The following is a 21,458-nucleotide window of genomic DNA, read 5'->3' as shown; positions in this document are numbered from 1 at the left end:
CAACGGCGACAAGCACCTCAGCGAAGCGACATGAAACGCTGTAAAACAATGAGTCATCTCACTGTCTCAGGCCTCCCATTCTCCACCACAGAACTGTCCTCGGCTACTGCTGCAGCATATCCTACCAACCAACACTCCAACTACTGACATCCTTTGAAAAATAAAAGAATTCAAACTAAGAAAAAAAGCTGTTATAAAAGAAATGAAATGATGGTTATATTTGCGGAGAATAATATCACACACCCGTTGTTTTGTTTTGAAATGAAGAGAATCTCTACTACATATGTGTCAGATTACACTAAATTTCAGGGTGTTGCGTATACTGTAGATGCAGTAGTTTTGTATGTCAGTCGCAGTAGAATCGTGAGACTTTCACCCAGGCACTTCTGTACAGAAAGATCAAAAACACCGACAGTACACAGAGTCCAGAATACATTCAGAACTAGTATCAAGAGCTATTTGTTTTACTTTGTTCTTTTTTTTTAATTTATTTATTATTCTTAGTAATATATGACAATCATGAAGGAGTCACCACTTTTATCAAAGAAGATGAGCATTAGCTGCGATGAGTTTATTTTCTTTTGTAAAATATATAAGAAATGTTCATTATGTTTTTTGTATTAAGTTTTGCTGTCAGAGCAAATAATAGTCACACTCAAACAGAATAATGTATGTAATAAAGTGTTTTAAAACGGTTTATACTTTAAATAAAGTCTTTAAAACTGTGAAATCTGTTTTTCGAAATATATCTCGATGTACAGTGTATAGACCTACCTTTATGCAGCACAGTAGAATATTGTTCAGAATATCAAGTTTTATATTTCTAAGAGGAAGTGGCTTGTAATGTGCAAACCTTTAGCTGGTATTACTACTCTAGAGTTGTGTGACACTCTAATATCCCATATCTACAATATCGATCCCCAGTTTGTTGTTTTTGACTGTTTGTTTTTGTTTTAATGCAGAGATATTGCTGTTCTAGATCCTTAAAGCCGTAGAAATGGATCCCTTTCACTGTGAAGAGACTCGTGATGGATGTCATAATGTACCAAATCAGTATTAATGAAGGACGATTCTTATACGCTCACTCAAACGAGACTCTTCTGAGAACCTTATCAATAAAAAGTAATTGTTTACTTCATTGGCGTCAACTCTGATTTTCCTCTCCTCATCCCTTCTTGTGTGTGTGTGTGTGTGTGTGCGTGTATGCGTGTGTGTGTGTGTGTGCGTGTATGCGTGTGTGTGCGTGTATGTGCCTACGTACATTGTCTTTATTCAGTGAATATGTACAGAGGGAAATCCACTCTTCGGATCCAAAGATCCTTTTACACGCACACACACACCTTTGGATCTGGTGATGCAATCTTCAGAATGCTAATGTGACACATCTATGAATCAGCTGGCTTCTTTAGCGACACAATGTGACTGAAAGTAAATCATTCGTTTCCTTGTTAATCATCTACAACATTTATGGAGAGATGGTTTTGTGACATTCAGTTTTGGGTTGTCTTAACCGTGAAACCAGTGAAGTGACCGTTGACCTCTTACATGGTGCTGATTGTTTGTTTAAGTGATACCGGTATATTTATTCCACAGCTCACCACAGATCCCTTACTCCAAAGATATACTGCATACCAAACTGTCTTCTACATTGTGGTAAGGTTGATAGTAGGTCAATTCATGCTGTATTCCATAGGCCATGGTTCAAACCAGGCCAGGTCACTCCTAATTAGGTTTATAAATAGACATGGATCTGGCCTGGGCTTCACTTACTAACACACACACACACCCAATACAGCCTACTGAAAATACACACACACATACACACACACGCCCTAGATAGCCTACTGCACAAACGGACACACACACAGAAAAGTGCTGCTATCCATTGATACAACATCATAGCAGAAAGACACACACACCACTGGAGACTGTGAACACTGGGCATTTCTAAGAATGACATCAGACATCAGCCAGTGATGACAGGGAATATTTTATTCTTAACGCAAGATTCTCATGTCAAGCAAAGGCATCTAACAAGTCATTTGGTTTCATCGGTACTTCAGTATTTTTTCACATTTTACGTTTTTTATTTTTTTTTACTTTCAAGGAACGTGAGTATTAAAAAGAATATCTATTAAATCATACTTATTCAGGATCGGAATGAAAAACATTGCAGGCATTAAAAGTACATTGAATCAAACATAAATCATCATTGTCATCTTTAAAAATGCATTCAATTTATTGTCATAAGGATTCATTTTAAGACATACATCGGCAACCACAGCTGTTGTGCAAACAAAACGGAGACATTTCAAGCATCAGCTTCGTATGGTAGGGGACCCTGTAGCATACGGGCGTCCAGTGGTCTTGGTAGCCGCAGTGGGTTGGGCGGAGGGTGTAGGGCGGAGGGTGTAGAATTGACTGGAGGATTTGGAATGAGACATCGGGGGGGAGGCAGGAGAAGTACCTTGCAGAGGTAATCAATATTAAAGTGCCGAGGATGGGTTAGATCTACAGTAGAGATGAGCCTGAGATCTGTGTGTGTGTGTTTATAAGGTTACATATCTACAGTACAGAGCCTGAGATTTAAAAGATGCTTAGAAGCTCAAGACATAAGCTGCTACAGAGCACCCCCCGATGGAGGGTCAGAGTTGAGTGTATTGTATGTAATGGGGTTGGGGGGAGAGACCAGGGGGTTAGGGGTATGCAAGGGGAATACAACTGCAGGGCTTCTGGGTTGATGATTACGGACGGACATAGGGATTGGAAGTGCAAGGGTTAAGGCAGAGAGTTGTAGGGGAGGGGGAGGGGGGGGGGGCAGGCAGACAGAAGGGGGGAAGGGTTAAAGGTCAGGGGGGTCAGGGGTCAGGGGGAGTATGCTATGTGAGCATGTCCCAGAGACAGCAGCAGCAGAGGGCCGTCCAGCAGGCTGTCAGACATGTGTCTCCTGTGTCATCTCTCCTCCTCTCCTCCACAACGTACACTAGAGAGGAGGAGGGGGGGGGTGAGAGAGAGAGAGAGAGAGAGAGAGAGAGAGAGAGAGAGAGAAGGAAGAGGATAATCACCATTAGTCATTAGTCTACTTAAAACCATTATTCTGTAAAAAATCAAGGGTTAACAAGACATGCTTTATTAAGTGTTTAATTTTAATGGCATTTTTGCCAATGCGGTATAATAAAGGAACAACCATTTCCCTTTCATTATCATCATCATCGACAATGTCCATTGCCACGGTATTGCCATGGCAGCCTTCAGTCCAGATGCAATTACTGCTGGGTTATTTAATCTAGAGAAACTCACAGCAACTCACTCCCTGCTATCTACCAACCAACCCTACACACACACACACACACACCATTTACCATCACACCAGCCAACTGTTGTCTTTTATCTCAATGTTTGTGATTAATCCACCATGTGCAAACTGACTCTCGCAGTCATTAACACTCAGGACAAAGGCTGCCATTTCCATAGAGACTGACTGTGAGGGCCAGGTGGAGGGAGGGAGTCAGGTGGAGGGAGTCAGGTGTAGCAAGGGAGTCAGGTGGAGGGAGGGAGACAGGTGGAGGGAGAGGTGGAGCGAGGGAGTCAGGTGAGGTCAGTCAGGTGGGGTGAGTCAGGTATCTGAGAGACCAGGTGCTACAGCTGTTGCCCAGGTACAGAGGAGTTGGCCACACATGACCCATCTGATATCAAGGGCCATAATCACCACCCAAGTTAATCATTAGGCTGTGCGTCATAGAATGTGCTATCTAAATGACACCTTGACAAAACATCAATGGTATTAGAAAGGTCCCCTTTTGAAAAGCCTAGTAATCCTGGTTAGCAGTAATGACCCAAACCTTTGTATGTGGCTGGATAATTCCCCTGGCTTGTCCGCTCTCTTTGCATACCCAGTTTGAATATTCTCCTGCAGGTTTTTTCCCTTTGTCATTTCTTTGTGCTGTGTTTACATTGCTCAGACGCAGGCTAGCAGGCTAGCTGGCCGGCTCTCCCACTGCTGTAAACAGCTCTGTTACCTCACAGCCAACAGGTCTGCTGCCGCAGGAATACAATGTAGACAGAGCCAAGCAACATGAACAGGGCTAAAACAAGGCCTGTATTACAGGGCTTAGACTCACTCCTTCCACCACCAATGTCCAGACCGGGAGAGACTAAAGGGACCTTTCTGACCAGCATTCCACTGACTAAGCCAAAACCTAAGACTGACCCTAATCTTGAACAAACCCTTAACCCTAACCTTGTTGAGTTTGAAAGGAGTGGTGCCTCACAACATGTCATACCACCCAATGTTTAACACTCACCTGTGTTTTTAGGAGCCTCTCCGTACATGGGTCCAGGAGGGGGCCCCCCCTGCCAGCCCATCTGTGGTTGTCCTGGGTAGCCCTGGTAGGGGGGCTGTCCGGGGCCGGGGTAGGGCCCCCCAGGGCCCATGGGGCCGGCTGGGTAGTTGGGGTAGGCTGGGTTGGGCTGCTCCATGTTGGGGTATCCCTGAGGGGGGAAGCCCTGGGGTGGGAAGCCCTGAGTGGGGTAGCCCTGAGCTGGGTAGCCCGGAGCGGTGGGGCCGGGGCCCGGGTACGGAGGGGGCTGCTCAAAATTCATCTGCAGACCTCAGGATCACCTAGGGAGAGAGAGAGAGAGAATAGAAAGGAGGAGAGAAATAAGTAATTGTTGTAGTTTCACAGCCCTGCAGAGTCAACATAGAACTTGAGATAACATTAAAGCTGTGTGTGTGTGTGTGTGTGTGTGTGTGTGTGTGTGCGTTAGCACTTCAGGACCTGCTATTCAGCTACCAGAGTCGGTCCCTGGCGTCACATTAACCAATGATTTCCCCAGGGTTCCCAGCTAATGGGATTCCTTTTGTGACGCTGTTGTCATGAAAGCAACAGAAGCATACAGAACATTTCATAGAGCTATGATCTAGTTATGAAGGATGTGGTGGGACATAGGACAGTAGGCTGTGGGTTTCACCACAGAGACCCTACATTGAGTTCTATGGTTTTCACCATCAGTGTGTGTGTGTGTGTGTGTGTGTGTGTGTGTGTGTGGGAGGGGGTTAGTCAAACTCACTGACCCACGAACAGTAGCCAGATCCTTCCACTTACATACCTGTAATTCTAATTCTGTAAATACTGGAGAAGGCCCTGCACAAGACAATGGTCATCTATAGGAATACTGTATGGTATGGTTTGTGGAGTGTCATTGCCGGAATAAATGGCAGCTACCATTCTCTATCCATGTATCTTTTGTGACTTTTGTCTATTATGATCACATGGTAGTGATGTTGGGGTCTATAATTCACACGACAAAAAAAATGTACATTTCTGTTGGCTCATACTACAGCACAACTAGCAATGCTCTGTGGTTGTTTGCATTTCCTATGAAATGTTTTTTTTGCTTTTGCACAAATTACATTCAACCCATTTGTTTGATTTTTGCTTATCATCCTTGCAAGAGCATCAATGTGATAGGCAGACCAGACAAGCCACAGACACTTTTACTTCTCAACAAAACTTGAGTGTAGCATGTCTCATGCACTGTATACTGAAACGGTGTGGCTAACTGTATATTGTATGGCCTGCAGGCAGCGCACGATGAACCCCACCACAACACCAAGACCTGAGACAGCCAGAGCCTAAACAGTGTCATGTCTCAGTAAATTATTCACATGGTAACACAACACAGACCACCTCTCTGTCTCTCCCTCTGCACTCCCAAGCACTGGTGACATGCCGTGTAGGGTTGTACTTTGTTGTTTAATTGCTTTGGTTTCTTTTTCTTTTCTTTTGTCCGGCCTATATAGTAGTTGTGTTCCATTGTACCTTTTGTAACATTCCTTAAATGTACAATGTGTGTAAAAACTCAAACTCTCCCTCTCTTTCTCCCTCCCTCTCTTACATAGGGCAGGGGGAGGCTACAGGGGGAGGCTACAGGGGGAGTGTGTGAGTAGAAGACAAGAGACCAACAGAGGGAGTGAGAAGAGGTCAGTCTACACTGGGATTTACCACACCATCATCATCATCACCTACAAACACAACAAACACCAGGGGAAAGTAGGCTACTTTGTGTTGTCAAAGGGTTTTCTGTATCTCCCCCCTCCCTCTGTGTACAGTAAAACATCTAAACACCATGCCAACTCCAGCCTCCAGCCTTATCCCTTCCCTCCCTCTGTGTACAGTAAAACATCTAAACACCATGCCAACTCCAGCCTCCAGCCTTATCCCTTCCCTCCCTCTGTGTACAGTAAAACATCTAAACACCATGCCAACTCCAGCCTCCCCACCTCATTCTCCACAATCAGGGCTCTGTCTAAAGTAGGCTAAAGGGAGCCTGTCTTTCTCTATCTAATGACTTATCGACCAATTTACCCCTTAGTCCTTCTTAATATCATGCTCCCTCTCCACAAGGAATCCATCTGGAGTGGCAGTGCTTGCTTTCAACTCTACATTTGTGATATATTAATATCCTAATTACTTATAATCCAGGAGGGAATGAAAGAGGAAAGCATTTGACTTTCTTTGATCGTACTAGATCGATAATGACTTCCGGGCCGTTTGGAAAGCTGTCAGTTCCATCCCGTAGAGTAAGCTAAGGGACAAGACCACATGACACTAAAAGAAGAACCAGTGATTGTGTGTGTGTGTTTTTGGCACATTCACTCACAACACATTTCTTTTATATTTATCCGTTAAGCCATGAGTCACGTTGGCCTGCTAGAAGTTATGAAACGATGACTGAACGTTTCACCTGAGAGGGCTCTCTTACCTGGCGACAGATGGCACAGCCCTTCGTAACCATGGTTACTCGCTGAGACCATGCGGAGCGGAAGGGTGTCCCTGTAGATTCTGTCCTGACTAGAACTTCACTGAGCTTAAACCCCTTCTCACACAAACTGATCTTTAGCACTACTTTGCTACCATTATGTTGTGGTTACTTTCTATGTGAAAAGTGTGAAATGTGAGTGCAGTTCATCGTGTCGAAGGTTTCGTGTTCATCCTGCAGGACTGTGAAACTGCAACAACTTTTCTCTTTCTCTCTCACTCACTCACTCACTCACTCACTCACTCTCGCCATGTTGAACATATGCTGCTGGGACCCTAAGGGACACACAGCAGCAGTAAAGTTAAACAACCTCTGGTCCCTGTATGATTTGACAGTTGACTGGTCCTGCCTCCATATGGACAGAGATATGGACCATCAGAAGAAGCTTGAAAAAAAAAGGTCCAAAGTCCCAGTCTTTAGTCTCAGCTCGTATCTGGAAATGTGTCTCTCACACCTAGTAGGGTGTTTTGAAGTCCAGTCAGAGGCCTGTTGTTAAGTTAGTTGTTGTTTTGTCATTGACAGGAAAAAGACTCTGTGGAAGCAATGACCCCTGACTGACAATCTGTTTCCACAACAGAGACACGTCACACAGTCACGACACACACACACACACAGTATGTTCTTCAGTCATTATGAACCCCCAACAGCTATGAGAACTGCACTGACCTAGAGACAATAAAGAACCGCTGTGGCAAGCAGACCAGTGTACCAGTGTAGGCCTAATTAAAGTGCATTAGTAGTGGCAGTGCTGGTCGATAACCAAAACCTCAGGCCTACTCAATGAAAAAGTGGGCCTGTCAGCTGAACAAGTGTACTAGAGTCATTGTGATAGGAGCAAACTTAAAACCCCATTGTGTAAGCCTACCTGACTCATGCAACATTTGGTTGAGGCCTTACATACCTGGCTGAGTGCATACCCCAAGGACCTCATTAACAAGCACAACACACACACACACACACACACACACACACACGATTACGCCCGCGCACCACACACAACACACACAGGTTCATCCATCATAGGTTGATGTAGAACATAACACATTGACATGAAGATGTGTCAGAAGTACGGTGAGTTCTCAGATGGCTGATGAGGCCAATCTGGACCCAGAGCGCTCTGTGGTACACTAGACTTTGTGGTACACTAGACTCTGTGGTACACTAGACTCTGTGGTACACTAGACTCTGTGGTACACTAGACATGATGGTAGGAGTGCTCCCAAAGGAAGTGTTGTTGGTTTCTGCCTTGTGCTGCTGGCACATGGCATTGCCTTGTGCTGCTGGCAACATGGCATTGTTGATCTTCTTGGCTTCTGAGATGGTTGCACCATCCCTAATGAGGTTACGACAGGTGGGACGCTCTAGAGCAAGACTTCAGCTCCATCATGAAGCTCTTGAGGGACGTCTTCAGAGAATCTTTGAAGCGTTTGTTTTGCCCACCCTGTGATCGCTTCCCATACTTTAGTTCGCCAAAGAAGATATGCTTTGGTAGGCCAGAGTCAGCCATCCTGGTCCCATGGCCAGCCCTCACATGCAGCATGCTTGAGGACTTCTGTGTCAGGGACTCTGTCCTACCACTGGATCCTCAGAAGCTTTCTCAGACAGTTCAGGTGGTAGGGGATTCGTTTTCTGGCATGGCGTTGGTACAACATCCAGATTTCACAGCCATGGGTAAGGCTTGGTAGAATGATTGCCTGGTAAACCTTGAGTAATCCAATTTGATGCGTCTCCTATCCCACACTGTATCATTCGACTGCCAAAGGTTGCACTTGCCTTGGCAATCCTGTTGTTGATTTCAACATCAATGTGAACAGCGAGACAGGGTGCTGCCAAGATAGGTGAAATTATCCACCACAGACAGCTTCTGATCCTGAACCAACAATGGTTGATTCCACATACGGCTTTCCAGGAGCAGGTGGGTCTTTTTTTATGCTCATAGTAAGGCCAAAGTTGTCATAGGCTGGTGAGAAGTGGTCCATACAGAGCTGCAGGTCAGCATGTGAGCCAGCAGCTAGTGCACATCATCTGGAAACAGGAGGTCATGAGCAGTGAAGTGGGACACTTTTGTTTTTGCTTGCGTCCTTTGCAGGTTGAACAGTTTCCCGTCAAACCGGTAAATGGAGGCTTATCACAGTATTGTCATTGCAGAATAGCAGAGAACATCATACTGAAGACGGTTGGCGCTAGGACACAACCTTGCTTAACTCCATCTGTGACTGGGAACTGGTTGGATAGCTCAACATGGTCTTGCACACTTGCCATCATGCGAATGTTACTAAAGTTTATTAGTAGTGGCAGCGCTGATCAATAACCAAAACTGCAGGCCTACCAGCTCAAAAAGTAGGCCTGTTAGCTAAGTGTATTACGATGGGAGCAAACTTGAAACTCCATTCTGTTGCCTACTTGACTCATGTGATAGTTGGATGAGGCCTTGCATACATGGCTAAGTGCATACCCCATGGACCTCATTAACAAGCACAACACACACAATAGAGAACAACAAATATGGCCTTTGATTCTTCTGAAAGTGCTCTGAGTACAAATACACCTGTCCAGTTCCCATCACCTGCCCAACCCTGCATCAGGCTTCCCTCCCCAGTTGAATGGTGCAGAGTTCCTGTCCCTACATCTCTCCTCTCCCTATATCTGTCCTCTCTTCTCCTGTCCCTACATCTCTACATTGCATCCGTCTTACAGAGATACATTATCAGTGTTGGTTGCATGAGCATAGCCTATAGCCTAGCAGCTAGCTGAGCATGAGGTCATTTTCCAGAGTATTGCCTTTATTTAGGTTTCTGTTTATGCCATTGGGCCTCAATGTGTGTGAAACGTATTGTAAACCCTGTGTAAGGCCCGTTAGCAGCTCCGCCAAGGGAGTTAACTCTCTTGGTGTTGTAGCTAGGTGGTCGGTTTGTAAGCGGAAGGTTGTGAGTTCGATAGCCGCTTAGGACAAGCTGCTCTACCGCGCCATTCGCTACACTGGTGTCAGGAGTGGGATGGCGGCCATGAGGCCATCGGTGAGGCGTGTCCACGTGAGAGACTCGGTATAGTGAAGAACGGAGGGGATAGTGTAACAACCCTGTGTAAGGCCCAACTTGTGAGTTTGATACCCGCTTAGGGCAAGCTGCTCTACCCCGCCATTCACTACAGTATTAAGTGTAAAAAGTATGGGAGATTGTTTTGTTTTCAGATGTGTGAAACAGAGCAGCCTGCTGTGGTGAATAGATATGATTTAGGCCTTCAGTTCACTTTAGATTGCAACTAATTATGAAAGAACTGGAAGGAAATGAAAAAAGAAATGTTTTTTCTTGCCACGTCATGTGTAATATCACTACCAATACAATTGGGCCACTAGTCACAAAATAAAAATAAAAAAACTACATTATCTGATCATCACACCTGACATACATAATAATAAGAGGGTTCCGACGCGACTGTTTAATTTCTCTTTATTGCCGCAAAATGATCTACAGCTGTGGCCTAATCACATTTGCCGCGATAGATTTTACGGAATAAGAATCATGAGAATTTCCAGAAACAATGCAGCAGTAGCCCGAAATGTTTCTCTCCGCTTTTGGCAAAAAATAAATAAATACATATAGTTGGCATTGGCAACGATGTATCAATATAGGATAACTGCGAGGTCGCTACAATAAGACAGGGATGGAATAAAACTAGCACCTGCATCAGGCCACAGCCCACTGAGCAACGGTGTCGAGTTGCAATTTTCCCAGACCGTAAGTCGTTGATGATGATGTATTTTCACAATAATCATAGAAAAAAAAACTATAAGTCCACCTACCTTGCTAGAAACAGTATCCCTTTTCAACAGCCGAACTCCTCTTCAAAGCAACCCTGCGGAGTGATTTATTTATTTTCTTTTTTTACCGCATTGAACGACCCTTGTCTCGAAACTCAGTGCGTATCTGTTGTGTGGGAACTGTGACGTCATCCGGATGGTGTCGCGAGGGGGTTGCAGGAGGAAAAAAAGGTTCTGAATGGCACTAACCGCCTCGCGCTGGTTGGCTGTGGTGAATTATTGAGGTTATCATGGACTAATAAGAATGCAGAGCGATGAGAAAGATGAATGGACTGATGACCCCCTCCCCGATCATCTGACTGGTTAATAAATTATACACACATCACAGAAAGATGTGACGAAATACGCACAAAATCGCACAATAATAATTTATTGAGCGCGAAAAAGTCGACAATACATAATACAATAGAGTTCATATACAGTGTAAATATATTTGTATGTAACACTATAATATCACTGCTGGCAGTAGCTGTAGCTTATACAGCAGGCATGCACACAATTCTCATCTAAGATCCTCACTCTCTATGATGTTTCCATTTTTTGTTTGAAATTACAGGAATAAATAAGGATAAGGATAAAACTCCTGTACATTAGGACAGGGGCAACACCCCCTTTTTACCAGCAGATGGCAGTCTTTACTTACTCTCTTGCATTCATACAGGGCATAAGGCGATGAATAGGTACTATGTTTGGAGATCTGTGAGGAAAGTCACAAACGAGTAGCCTATACCGTCATGTGACACATATTTATCATCCTCACGTCTTAAACCCTCAATGTTCTGTTATAGATGATTGGTGTTCCAAAAGGTGTTTCAAATGTCTATTTAGACAGGCGCTACAGTTTCTACATTCTAAGGAGAGAGGCACAGCATACACTTTCCTTAATCCTTTTACGCACGCACGCACGCACGCACATACACACCCTATAATGGTCACCTTGACAATGACATTAGAATGTTGAAATGTAGGGTTAGTAGTTCATGTTCATGTTCAAGTTGATACTACATTATGTGTGAGTATTCAAGACATTATTAATATGCTCCTACTATTAATATGACATAAATGTCAATACATGAAGTGTAACATGTAGAGACTTGGCCTAACAGCTGCTTTCCATCTCCAGTGTCCCCGGGCTCAGACTGTACACAGACACACGCACACACACAGAGAGGGAGAGGGAGAGGGAGAGGAGAGAGAGAGAGAGAGAGAGAGAGAGAGAGAGAGAGAGAGAGAGAGAGAGAGAGAGAGAGAGAGACTCATACATACACCACACACACACACACACACACACACACAGTCACACAGACACACAGGTGAGAGATTGGTTATGAAACAGTCTCAGGCCATAAATTGTATCCAAAGATATGTGGCATCAGACAGCGATATGGCATACAACAGCTGAGAGGCATTTGAAATAGGCACCATAAGAAGTGTCTCCTGTTGAATCCCAAATCCACCCTCTGTCTCTACTATTAGAGGAATCAAAGATCTGTAGAATATTTTTGCATGTGAAATTGCACCCATATTTAGGAGGTCCAGATATGTTTACACCTGTCAGGGACACGTGATGTATAGTGTGTGTTTCCAAATTCCAAACTGACTACCTCTAGGCATGTCATGTAGATTAGAAATATGTATGAGAAATATGGTAATAGCTATGCCTTGCCTTCTGATAGGCTATGCAGAATTATCACCATATTACAAACCCCTATTGAATCCACTCAGATCCACACAAGTGGCAAGAGAGTAGGAGCAAGGGGCTCATTTAGAATTGAGCATGTGTGTGTTGTCAACATGTTTACTGCTTTATTAGGATCCATCCCCATCAGCTGTTGCTACTGCAGTAGCTACTCTTCCTGAGGTCCACACATAACAAAAAACACACAATACAGTACAGAACTGTTATAGACAAGTTATAGACAAGAGTAACACACAGGATGAAAGTGATAGACTCTCCCTTATTTCTGAGATTTGTGTGTGTGTGTGTGTGTGTGTGTGTGTGTGTGTGTGTGTGTGTGTGTGTGTGTGTGTGTGTGTGTGTGTGTGTGTGTGTGTGTGTGTGTGTGTGTGTGTGTGTGTGTGTGCATGCATGTGTGTGTGCATGCATGTGTGTGTATGTGTGGCATGGCCCAGCCCAAGTTACTGTCCTCTGGCTGTCCCCCTCTCTTCTCCCCCTTATGATGGATGTGACCAAACATGCCTGTTACTTAAGTGGGTGTTTACCCCATCTCCACGGCAATTCATCCCCAGCCTGTGCCATCAACATCAGGAGGAGGGGTGGACAGAAATAGACACTGGTCAGACCCCCCCCCGCCCCACACACACAGGGAACTGGAGGAGGGTAGGGTGCATATTTTGTGTATGGAAAAGGTCAATAGGGCAGGTTCACTAAGGTTCGAGGAGGGAGTTTATCCCAAGTATGTATTTATTTACAATATTTTGAGTGCAAAATGTTCACTACTTTCAAACTGATGGAACAAAAAAAGGCACTCCATACGGACTGTGGCGGTTTGTTACACCCCTGAGTGTTTGGGTTTTCAGACCAGGCCCTCTGTTAAAGATATCCTTAGTCAGTAGTTTCTAAGTGTTAATAAGAGAGAATGGACATTCTGTATAACAACTGTATTTCTGTGAGCTGTTATGAGTATGTGGGCGTGTGTGTGTGCTACATAAATAGTATACAGTAAATGTCACAGATACATTGACTCTGTGGCTGTGGGTTCACAGAGTTCCCTGTATGTGCGTGTGCGTGTGTGGATTTGTGTGTGTGTTTGTGTGTATGAGGGTGAGAGCACTGTAAGATCAGTTGACTGGGGCCTCTTGTACTGTAATCCCAGGTAATTCAAGCTGATAGAGAGGCAATTAAATTCTTCAATTGTTCATTAAAAATCACGAGGTGTGGTTACTTACCTAGCCAGTTGGCACCTGTCCCCATTCCTACCATACCTCACTTTATGTACAGTTAGGTCGATATATATTTGGACTCTGACACAATTGTTGTTATTTTAACTGTTTACCTAAACATAATGAAGTTACAGTTATATAATGGATATGGGCTTAAAGTGCAGACTCTCAGCTTTAATTTGAGGGTATCCACAACCAAATTGGAGGAAGGGATTAGGAATTACAGCTCTTCAATATGTAGCCCCCTCTTTTTCAAGGGACCAAAAGTAATTGGACAATTGACTCAAAAGCCGTTTCATGGACAGGTGTGGGCTATTCCTTTGTTATTTCTTTATCAATTAAGCAGGTAAATGGTCTGAGTTGATTCCAAATGTGGCATTTGCATTTGGAAGCTGTTGCTGTGAACGCTCTCAATGCAAGTGAAACAGGCCATCCTTACGCTGTAAAAACAAAAAAAAATCCATCAGAGAGATAGCGGCAACATTAGGAGTGGCCAAATCAACAGTTTGATACATTCTGAGAGAAAAAGAACGCACTGGTGAGCTCGGCAACACAAAAAGGCCTGAATGTCCATGGAAGACAATAAGGATCCTTCACATAAAGAAAAACCCCTTCACAACATCTAGCCAAGTGAAGAACACTCTCCAGGAGGTAGGCATATCATTATATCATATCATTTATTTTCCCAGGAATATGTTTCCTGACCCTGTATGTACTGTATGCTCTTTTCAAGAAATGGTTGTGTGTGTGTCTGTGTGTGTGTGTCCAGTAAGCTGTTCCAGAGGATCTTCAGGGTTTTCATGGTCACATGCCTAACTTCTGAGGGTGCTACGGTGCACTTGGTCTGTTGCATTCTAAAAACAAGTTTATTGAATATTTAGAGTACAGAGTATCCAATGTTTGCTGTTTGATAGTGTGTGCATTGTGTCAGAACATAATTTAATTCAATCTCAAATGGCCACAGTTGGAGAACAAAAAGATCCCTCAGATCATGTGTGCATGTGCAGCATTCCAAATCATGCATGTTACCAGATACTCATGTTACTCACCCCCTAACTAGTTGTTTTACATGCAAGAGAACATAAGGAACACCCCTAGGTGCTTAAATCTTGAACTTGATTGACATGCTAATGTTCTGGTATTCCTGGTAAAGGCAATGCAAAAGCTGTGTATTATGGGAGACACACGTCTGTACATTTATCTGGGCCATAACTTTACAAGGTCATGCAGCTTATTATAGCTAGCTAGCATGGTGCTACAGTACATAGAGCACAGTGGCTAGCTACAGACACGGCAGGGGAATTGGAAGAAACCACAGAAGCAAGCGATGTCAAAGAAATAACTTAACTCAAGTTTTATAACATTGTTTTTTTTAATTTGAACTTTTTACACGTTTTAGTTCTTCCTCCACACACATGGTGGAGCTCGTCCAGTCATCCATTGACCCCTAACCTCAGGGTCAGACCCTCCCATAGGCCCACCAACCAGCCCCTCCAAAATAGAGGATTATTGTGTTAAAAAAACAAAAACAATGCAATAACACTGCCCACAGTGGCCAGCCCAGCCATCCTGCTTTACAAGTTTCATGTAATTCTCTTACATTTCTCATCTTTAAAAAAAAAAAATACAAAGTACCATAGTCTTATTTACAACAAAAAAAACCCACAAACTGATCTCTTCTTCACTGCTGCAGCCCCAAACGAGAGTCTGCAACCATTCCTCGCTTAAACAGCGTTCATTGCTTCACAATACACTGGTGTTTTTTATTTTATTTTATTTCAGGGGCCACCCTGCAGTTTTCTTTTCTTTTTAGTTCCTCAAAAAAAGGTTTTTAAAAAAGGAAGTTGAAAAAGAATACACAACGCGTGCTGGTCGTTAAGACATCAGCGGCATCAGAACAGATGACAATTCTCTCCACAGGAGGCAAAACTGAAGTTCACATGTCCATCTCAAACTGGCTGTCATCTGTGGCAGAAAGAGAGAGAGCAATAGAGGAAGAGAAATAGCAGAAGAAGAGGGGGGGGGAGAACACAGACATTAATAATCAGTTGTCACTTGTATCAGTGCACAATGTTCTACCACAACCAAAATAACAGGGGGAGGGTGTATACCCTATCAATGCATTGTTTATTTGTCAACCGGAGACAGAATTATTATTATTTTTTAGCAATTACACACAGGACCCCCTGACACACACTTAACCCCTATATATTCTACCCACCCAGACAGTGTTGGAGTGGAGAAAAGAGGGTCATCTCTAATCCTCAGAATCTTTAGTGTTAAGAGACAGAGAGAGAGAGAGAACAACAACAGCCGTTCCCAACTGTCCTGTGACCAATAGCTGTGTATGCCAAACCTCAGGCCTGTGACCACTCCCTCTGCTGCAGCCAAAACAACAACCTCCTTTTTATCTAGGCTACAGTTACAGATAACTAACCGATACTTAATGACACCAACTACCACTGTCAGATACATACAAGGTCCTCTGCCTCCAAAACAAACCTCACTTGTATGTGCAGTAACCCTCCCTTGCCCTCAACAACACAGATAACCACAACATAAACACAGACATATCTACAGCCAAGTACCCGCAATTCTGAGATACAAAGAGAGAGATATCTACTGATACCCAGAGAGTCCAGTGAGCACAATCAGGCTGAAGAGGGTTGAGTAACTCCTCACTCTTAACAGTAGTAGGTATTAGGTCTTCAGATGTGAAGGCTGCTGGTATTAGGTCTTCAGATGTGAAGGCTGCTGTGGCCTAGTTGAGTTAAGGTGCTAAAGTCTAGGCTGTGTACCAGGAAGACGACAGTGACTGACAGACTAGAATAACATCAGGTGATAATGACAGACCTTCCAGCCTCCTCGACAAGGCCAGGTGCCAATGACACTGGCAAGGCCTCTGCTAATACCAGATAAGGTAGATGTTGATACTGTGTAATGAAGAATGGATGAAATCTATGCAACACCATTACTGGCAGAGTCACACTGTTCATTCACAACAGCACTATTCAACAAGGAGGACAATGGACATGCCTGCATAAATAAAGGATTGATGATGCCTAAGAATGTTATCCTAGATTTCTTGAACACGTCAAATGTACACATATTAAAAAAGAAAAACATATGTGGATGAGTGAATCAGTGATAGCATTGTCCTTCTAAATGTCATAAAGACAGGTAAAAATCTTTACCTAGGTAAAGCTGAATAGAGGCAAGCTAGCTTTAACACAGGTAATTCCTGTTTATACTAGCTGCGTAGGTTCTCCTCTGTGTGTGTGTGCATATGGGTAGTAGGTTATACTGTTCATACATGTGTGTTTACCTGTCATGTCCTATGTTTTCTTACCTGCCATTTCCTTCTCCTCTTCCTCCATCTCCTCTTTGAGCTCCTGTAGTTTGCCCAGGGGGTGCAGGGCAGGCACCGTGACCCCGGGGATCTGAGGCAGGCAGCAGGGAGGCGTGCGGGCGATAGGAGAGTTCCGACAGTCCAACAGGAACTTCCTGTCGTAGATGATGCGTGTTCCTGTGTGAGACAAAGAGAGGTAAATAAATGTCTTTTGAGGAATTGCCCCCATTACGAAATCAGTGCATGATATGCAAACATGCCATTTCTGATTCATTAACTGCCATATATATTTGGTAGCTCTTGTAATGCATGTACTGCATCACTGTCCTGGCGCCCCGCTGGTGGAACGAGCTTCCAACTGCTGTCAGGACTGCAGTCACTACCTATCTTCCGCCGTTTTAAATTTAAAAAATAAATTTAAAAAATACAAAAAGTAATTCTTCCTTCTTCTAGCATTGTGACTGCCAACGGCCCCTGGTTCTAGCATAGATTTGTTTTTCTTATGATGACTGATGTATAGATGATTCACTTACTTAGACAAATGTACTTGTAAGCCGATTTGGATAAAGACATCTGCTAAATGTCTAAAATGTAAATATAATGTTAATGTAAACCAATGTGGGTCCTTAGTTTTAGTTTATTTTACCATTTTTAAATCAAGCACACGTCATACAAAAACCTACATGTCCTTATAACCGGTCCCACATCGTTATCATTACAGTCACACACCTCACATACAAGAGAGCAGTAGACTTGTGAAAGAGCCTGCAGAACTGGGTTGGGAGGGAAGTCAGGTGACTGGGGTGTACTGTTTACTTCTCCACTAGGAGAGGAACAGGGGGCCTATAGTAGAGAGCACTCTGAGTGAGAGTGTGTGTGTGTGTGTGTGTGTCCGTCCACTCTCAGCCTCATGGTCAGGGTTACTGTATGCATACCAAACACACACACACACACACCCTGTTCTCATCGCAGGGCTGAGAGGAGGGGAGGGGAGGGGTGGGCAGAGGTTGGCCATACTGAGTCAGTTCTAGGAAAGTGAACCAGCAGCAGGGGCAGCACAAACACATTCTCTCAGGGCTAGGCCAGGGTCATATGTGGTCCACTGCTGGGTTAAGGCTAAGGCTAAATACATGATACTGACATTTGCTCTTAATCACATAATGCAGAAAGACTGAACAATCTTCAAAAACTGTAATATTTCAATTATCCTATCTGATAGTGACCTAGTTGTTGTGTATACCGATGGGGACATGGAGCGGTTCGTAGTGTTGTTACTCCATACTGGAGTTTGAACTGTTCGGAACAGTATCAATTCCCTCTTTCCACACAAGGCAGAAAACATGTTATGTAACAACTGCCTGTTGTGCAGCCTATCCGGGACAAAAGGGGAGTGGAGCGGAGTGTGTGTGTCAGAGAGAGCGAGAGAGAGAGAGAGAAGCAAGAATGCAAGCTGTAGCTATGCAATGCTCACCAGCTTAACTATACTAGCCAGTTATGCAAAAGGGGCCCAGTCTTGAAGAGTAACCAATCTCTTTGTCCAGTGGAAACCTACCCTCATGTAACTGTACATATGTAGTAAAGGAACATAATCCTGCCTCATCTGATTACAATAGGCAGCAGCATGTTTGTGTGTGCACACAACATATCAAACAGGGAACACACAAGCTCAAGCAGTGGTTAAATTAATGTCCTATTAAAAGCACTCTTGCAATACTTTTAAATCATCCCTGGTTGAGCATGATTGGTTACAACCAAGCCTTGTTAAAAGCACTACATAGGAATTCAGTCAAAAATAATAACAGGAGAAAACACTTCAAGTATTCATAGTGCCCTAAAATGACTTTAGAAATGTACACCTGTCGTTCTTGTGTTCTTTTAGTGACTGACAGTGTCTATGAGTAGGACATAACAGAATGATGCTTAGCAGGATTGAGCCAGCATGGCTGTGTTAACACTACACCCATCACCAAGCTGTTATGATCCTGTTATGATCCTGAGCTGCTTCCCACACAACACATAAGGGGTATGGACACATGTGCTGCTTTTTCTGCTTTTCATTCAAACCAAACGAGGCATTCACTTCTCCCCCCCTCCCATGTGTCCTCACTTAAATAATTCTTAGAAAGGGAGGCCTGATCCACTTCTTCACTGATCTGCTGCTCTCACTCCTCCTCTCTTGGCCGGGACAGAATGTTCTCAATATTCCTGAAATGCACGGGGGCTGAGGGAGGGAGTGTCTCCCCTTTCCTCCCCTCGACCTATGCCAATCATCTTGCAGTTCTTCTGACAGCTGGATCAATTTGCCGTCCCCCACACGCAAGTCATAGGTTAAGAGAAGCTTGTCTACCAATAGGATTTGGCACAATGTTTTTCCAACACTATTGTTGTTGTGCCAAAGTTGACAAACAGGGCCGGAGCTTATATTAACATGATGTCCATATGTATTCTTATCACGAGTTTGGAAAATATATCGTCATAACTGTCAAAACATCTGCGGTACATGTCGCCCAGTCAAAGTTCATACCAAGCATACGAATGTAACACCTGATAAATCTGCAACCACTTTTTATGAGGTGCAACTCCAAAACGCACCACCACCATAACACCAGAATATGGCTCAAGCCATGTGGCTGAGCACGTAAACAAGCCCTCGTTTGTTGTGTCTGACAATTAGTTGAGAACATTTTTAGTTGATTAATGTAAAACTAAAAAACATTGACATGGTAGCTAGTTAATGATATAATTATCAGCTAAATGGCATATATTAGCTAGTTCATTTGCCCGTACGTCTATCCGACGCTGGTACTAGGGTTTTGAATTGAATTGACAGTAGGCAAATGTTGTTTAAATTTGGCTTAGAATTGCCGAGTCAGTGTCAAAGAATGCAAAGACAACACGCGCGTGGCGTTTGCAGAATATTCTTGCAGCATACATGCATGCGTTGACGACTGCACAGTCACTCATTTCCCAATATTTACTTGCACACTGTCTTCAACATATTTCCCTACATTCCAACAAACGTTTTCGCACTGTAGCACAACTTTGGCGTCTATACTATAGCACCGTCCGTAAGACACTTACCTCCGGGCGTTGTGGAGAAGAGAGTTCCCCCGGGGGTCTGACTGTAACAATCGGGCAGCTGAGACCAGTCCTTCAGGGTCAGAACACGGGTGGGAATTGGGCAGCTCTTCGCCTGGTTGGTGGTGGTGGACATCGTGAAGTTAATTTGGTTACCTAGCTTATTATTCAAAGCTATTTTACTGCAGGAAGCAGTTTGACGATAGCCTGCCGAATTTGCTAAATTTGGAAGCGTAGTACCAAATACCAAACAAATATATGCCAGCAGTTGTCCTGGAAATACCAAACAAAAACTATTCAAACATCAGCAAAGAAAAAGTCAAAGACGGATATAACTGTGGACGGTTTAGCGACAAGTCTTTGTTTCTGTCTGATCAGCAACTGTCGAAGTGTAGTGTGTACAAGCGTGTCCGTGTATTTAATAACTACACTGGCTCTACGTGTCTCGAGTGATGTGATGACTGCAACAGCCAGCCACGTGGGTCCAATTTATTTCCGGTCGTAGGTCCTAGGCCCTACTCCGTTGTGAAACACTTGTGTAGTGTAGACGAAAGCCCAGGAAGGACAGGGACTGAAGAAGGAGAACATTTCTCATAGAGGATAAGGTGGTACTACAACCATCTTGCTAAGTCCTTTATGATAATCACAAGTTTCTGAGGAGAAGGAGTTAGGGAGCTAAGGGTTGTGTCTGGACGGGGCCAGAAGGTAAGACAAATGCCAACAATTATTAACAACGCGCAAAAGTTCTGGACTCTGGTTGGCTAATAGCCTCTTTGTCCCGCCTCGCTCCGATTTCATTGGCTATTCGTGCGGTCATATTCGCTACCCGGAAGTTGCTAACGCTAACAATTCGAAATTACGGTTAAAATTAGGAAATGGTTAAGGCAAAGGTTGAGGTTAGAGAAAGTGGTTAAAAATCGGTGTCGTGTTGTGGCCGTGAATCAAGGCATAGCTCCCTGCGCCTGGGCTTCCTCCTTGGTTGACTTCAGCTGTACTGCCACCTACTGGCAAGACTACTGACTACAACCGAAGAGAGTACAACCACAGAGATGCAAACTTGTAATCTTTAGTACAATCTTTCTAAGAAAGAAAATAAATCTTATCACTGCAAGATGTTCTCTTCAATTATTTAATTGTATATGAAATATAAGTTATCATATTGCATTTTTATAGGACTATCTTTGCCCATACAGTTCCCATAATAAAAATGATGTCTTCCTCAAGAGACCGACAGGTTATTGGAAGTCCTAATACGACAGCATAACATTTAGCAGCAGCACTCGTGTAAGTGGTTTGATATTCCCCTCACCGAGGACCATCTTGCTCTCAAAGATATATTTACTGTAACAGTACAAATCTGTGGTCTGAAAAAAAAAAAAAACGTTTTCATAGTTTAGAAGAAACATTCACAGAGGTGCAATAGTTGAAAGGCAATTATGTCAGCTCTATTAGTCTTGTGCTTCTGAGGAGAGAGAGGGCCGGGTC

The 21,458-nt window shown here is 43.7% G+C and overlaps 2 protein-coding genes across 2 annotated transcripts; both read right to left on the bottom strand.

Moving 5' to 3' along the window:
• Positions 1 to 2,075: 2,075 nt before the first annotated feature.
• LOC310824810 (cysteine-rich and transmembrane domain-containing protein 1-like) lies at positions 2,076 to 10,763 on the bottom strand. The gene is made up of 3 exons (XM_083698060.1): positions 10,625 to 10,763; positions 4,305 to 4,621; positions 2,076 to 2,983 (listed from the first exon to the last, which is right to left on the bottom strand). The coding sequence occupies exons 2-3, from the start codon at positions 4,600 to 4,602 to the stop codon at positions 2,880 to 2,882; spliced, it is 402 nt and encodes a 133-aa protein (XP_083554186.1). The 5' UTR covers positions 4,603 to 4,621; positions 10,625 to 10,763; the 3' UTR covers positions 2,076 to 2,879.
• Positions 10,764 to 14,919: 4,156 nt separating this feature from the next.
• On the bottom strand, positions 14,920 to 20,430 carry LOC310824817 (eukaryotic translation initiation factor 4E-binding protein 3-like). Its single transcript, XM_083698070.1, has 3 exons — positions 19,977 to 20,430; positions 16,896 to 17,072; positions 14,920 to 15,511 (listed from the first exon to the last, which is right to left on the bottom strand). The coding sequence occupies exons 1-3, from the start codon at positions 20,107 to 20,109 to the stop codon at positions 15,483 to 15,485; spliced, it is 339 nt and encodes a 112-aa protein (XP_083554196.1). The 5' UTR covers positions 20,110 to 20,430; the 3' UTR covers positions 14,920 to 15,482.
• Between the last annotated feature and the right edge of the window lie 1,028 nt (positions 20,431 to 21,458).

Source organism: Argentina silus (genome assembly GCF_951799395.1).
Source record: "Argentina silus genome assembly, contig: scaffold_124, whole genome shotgun sequence".
In the NCBI taxonomy this organism is placed as follows: domain Eukaryota; kingdom Metazoa; phylum Chordata; class Actinopteri; order Argentiniformes; family Argentinidae; genus Argentina; species Argentina silus.
The sequence above is the reverse complement of the archived record's forward strand: the minus strand, read 5'-3'. Positions and strand labels throughout refer to the sequence as shown.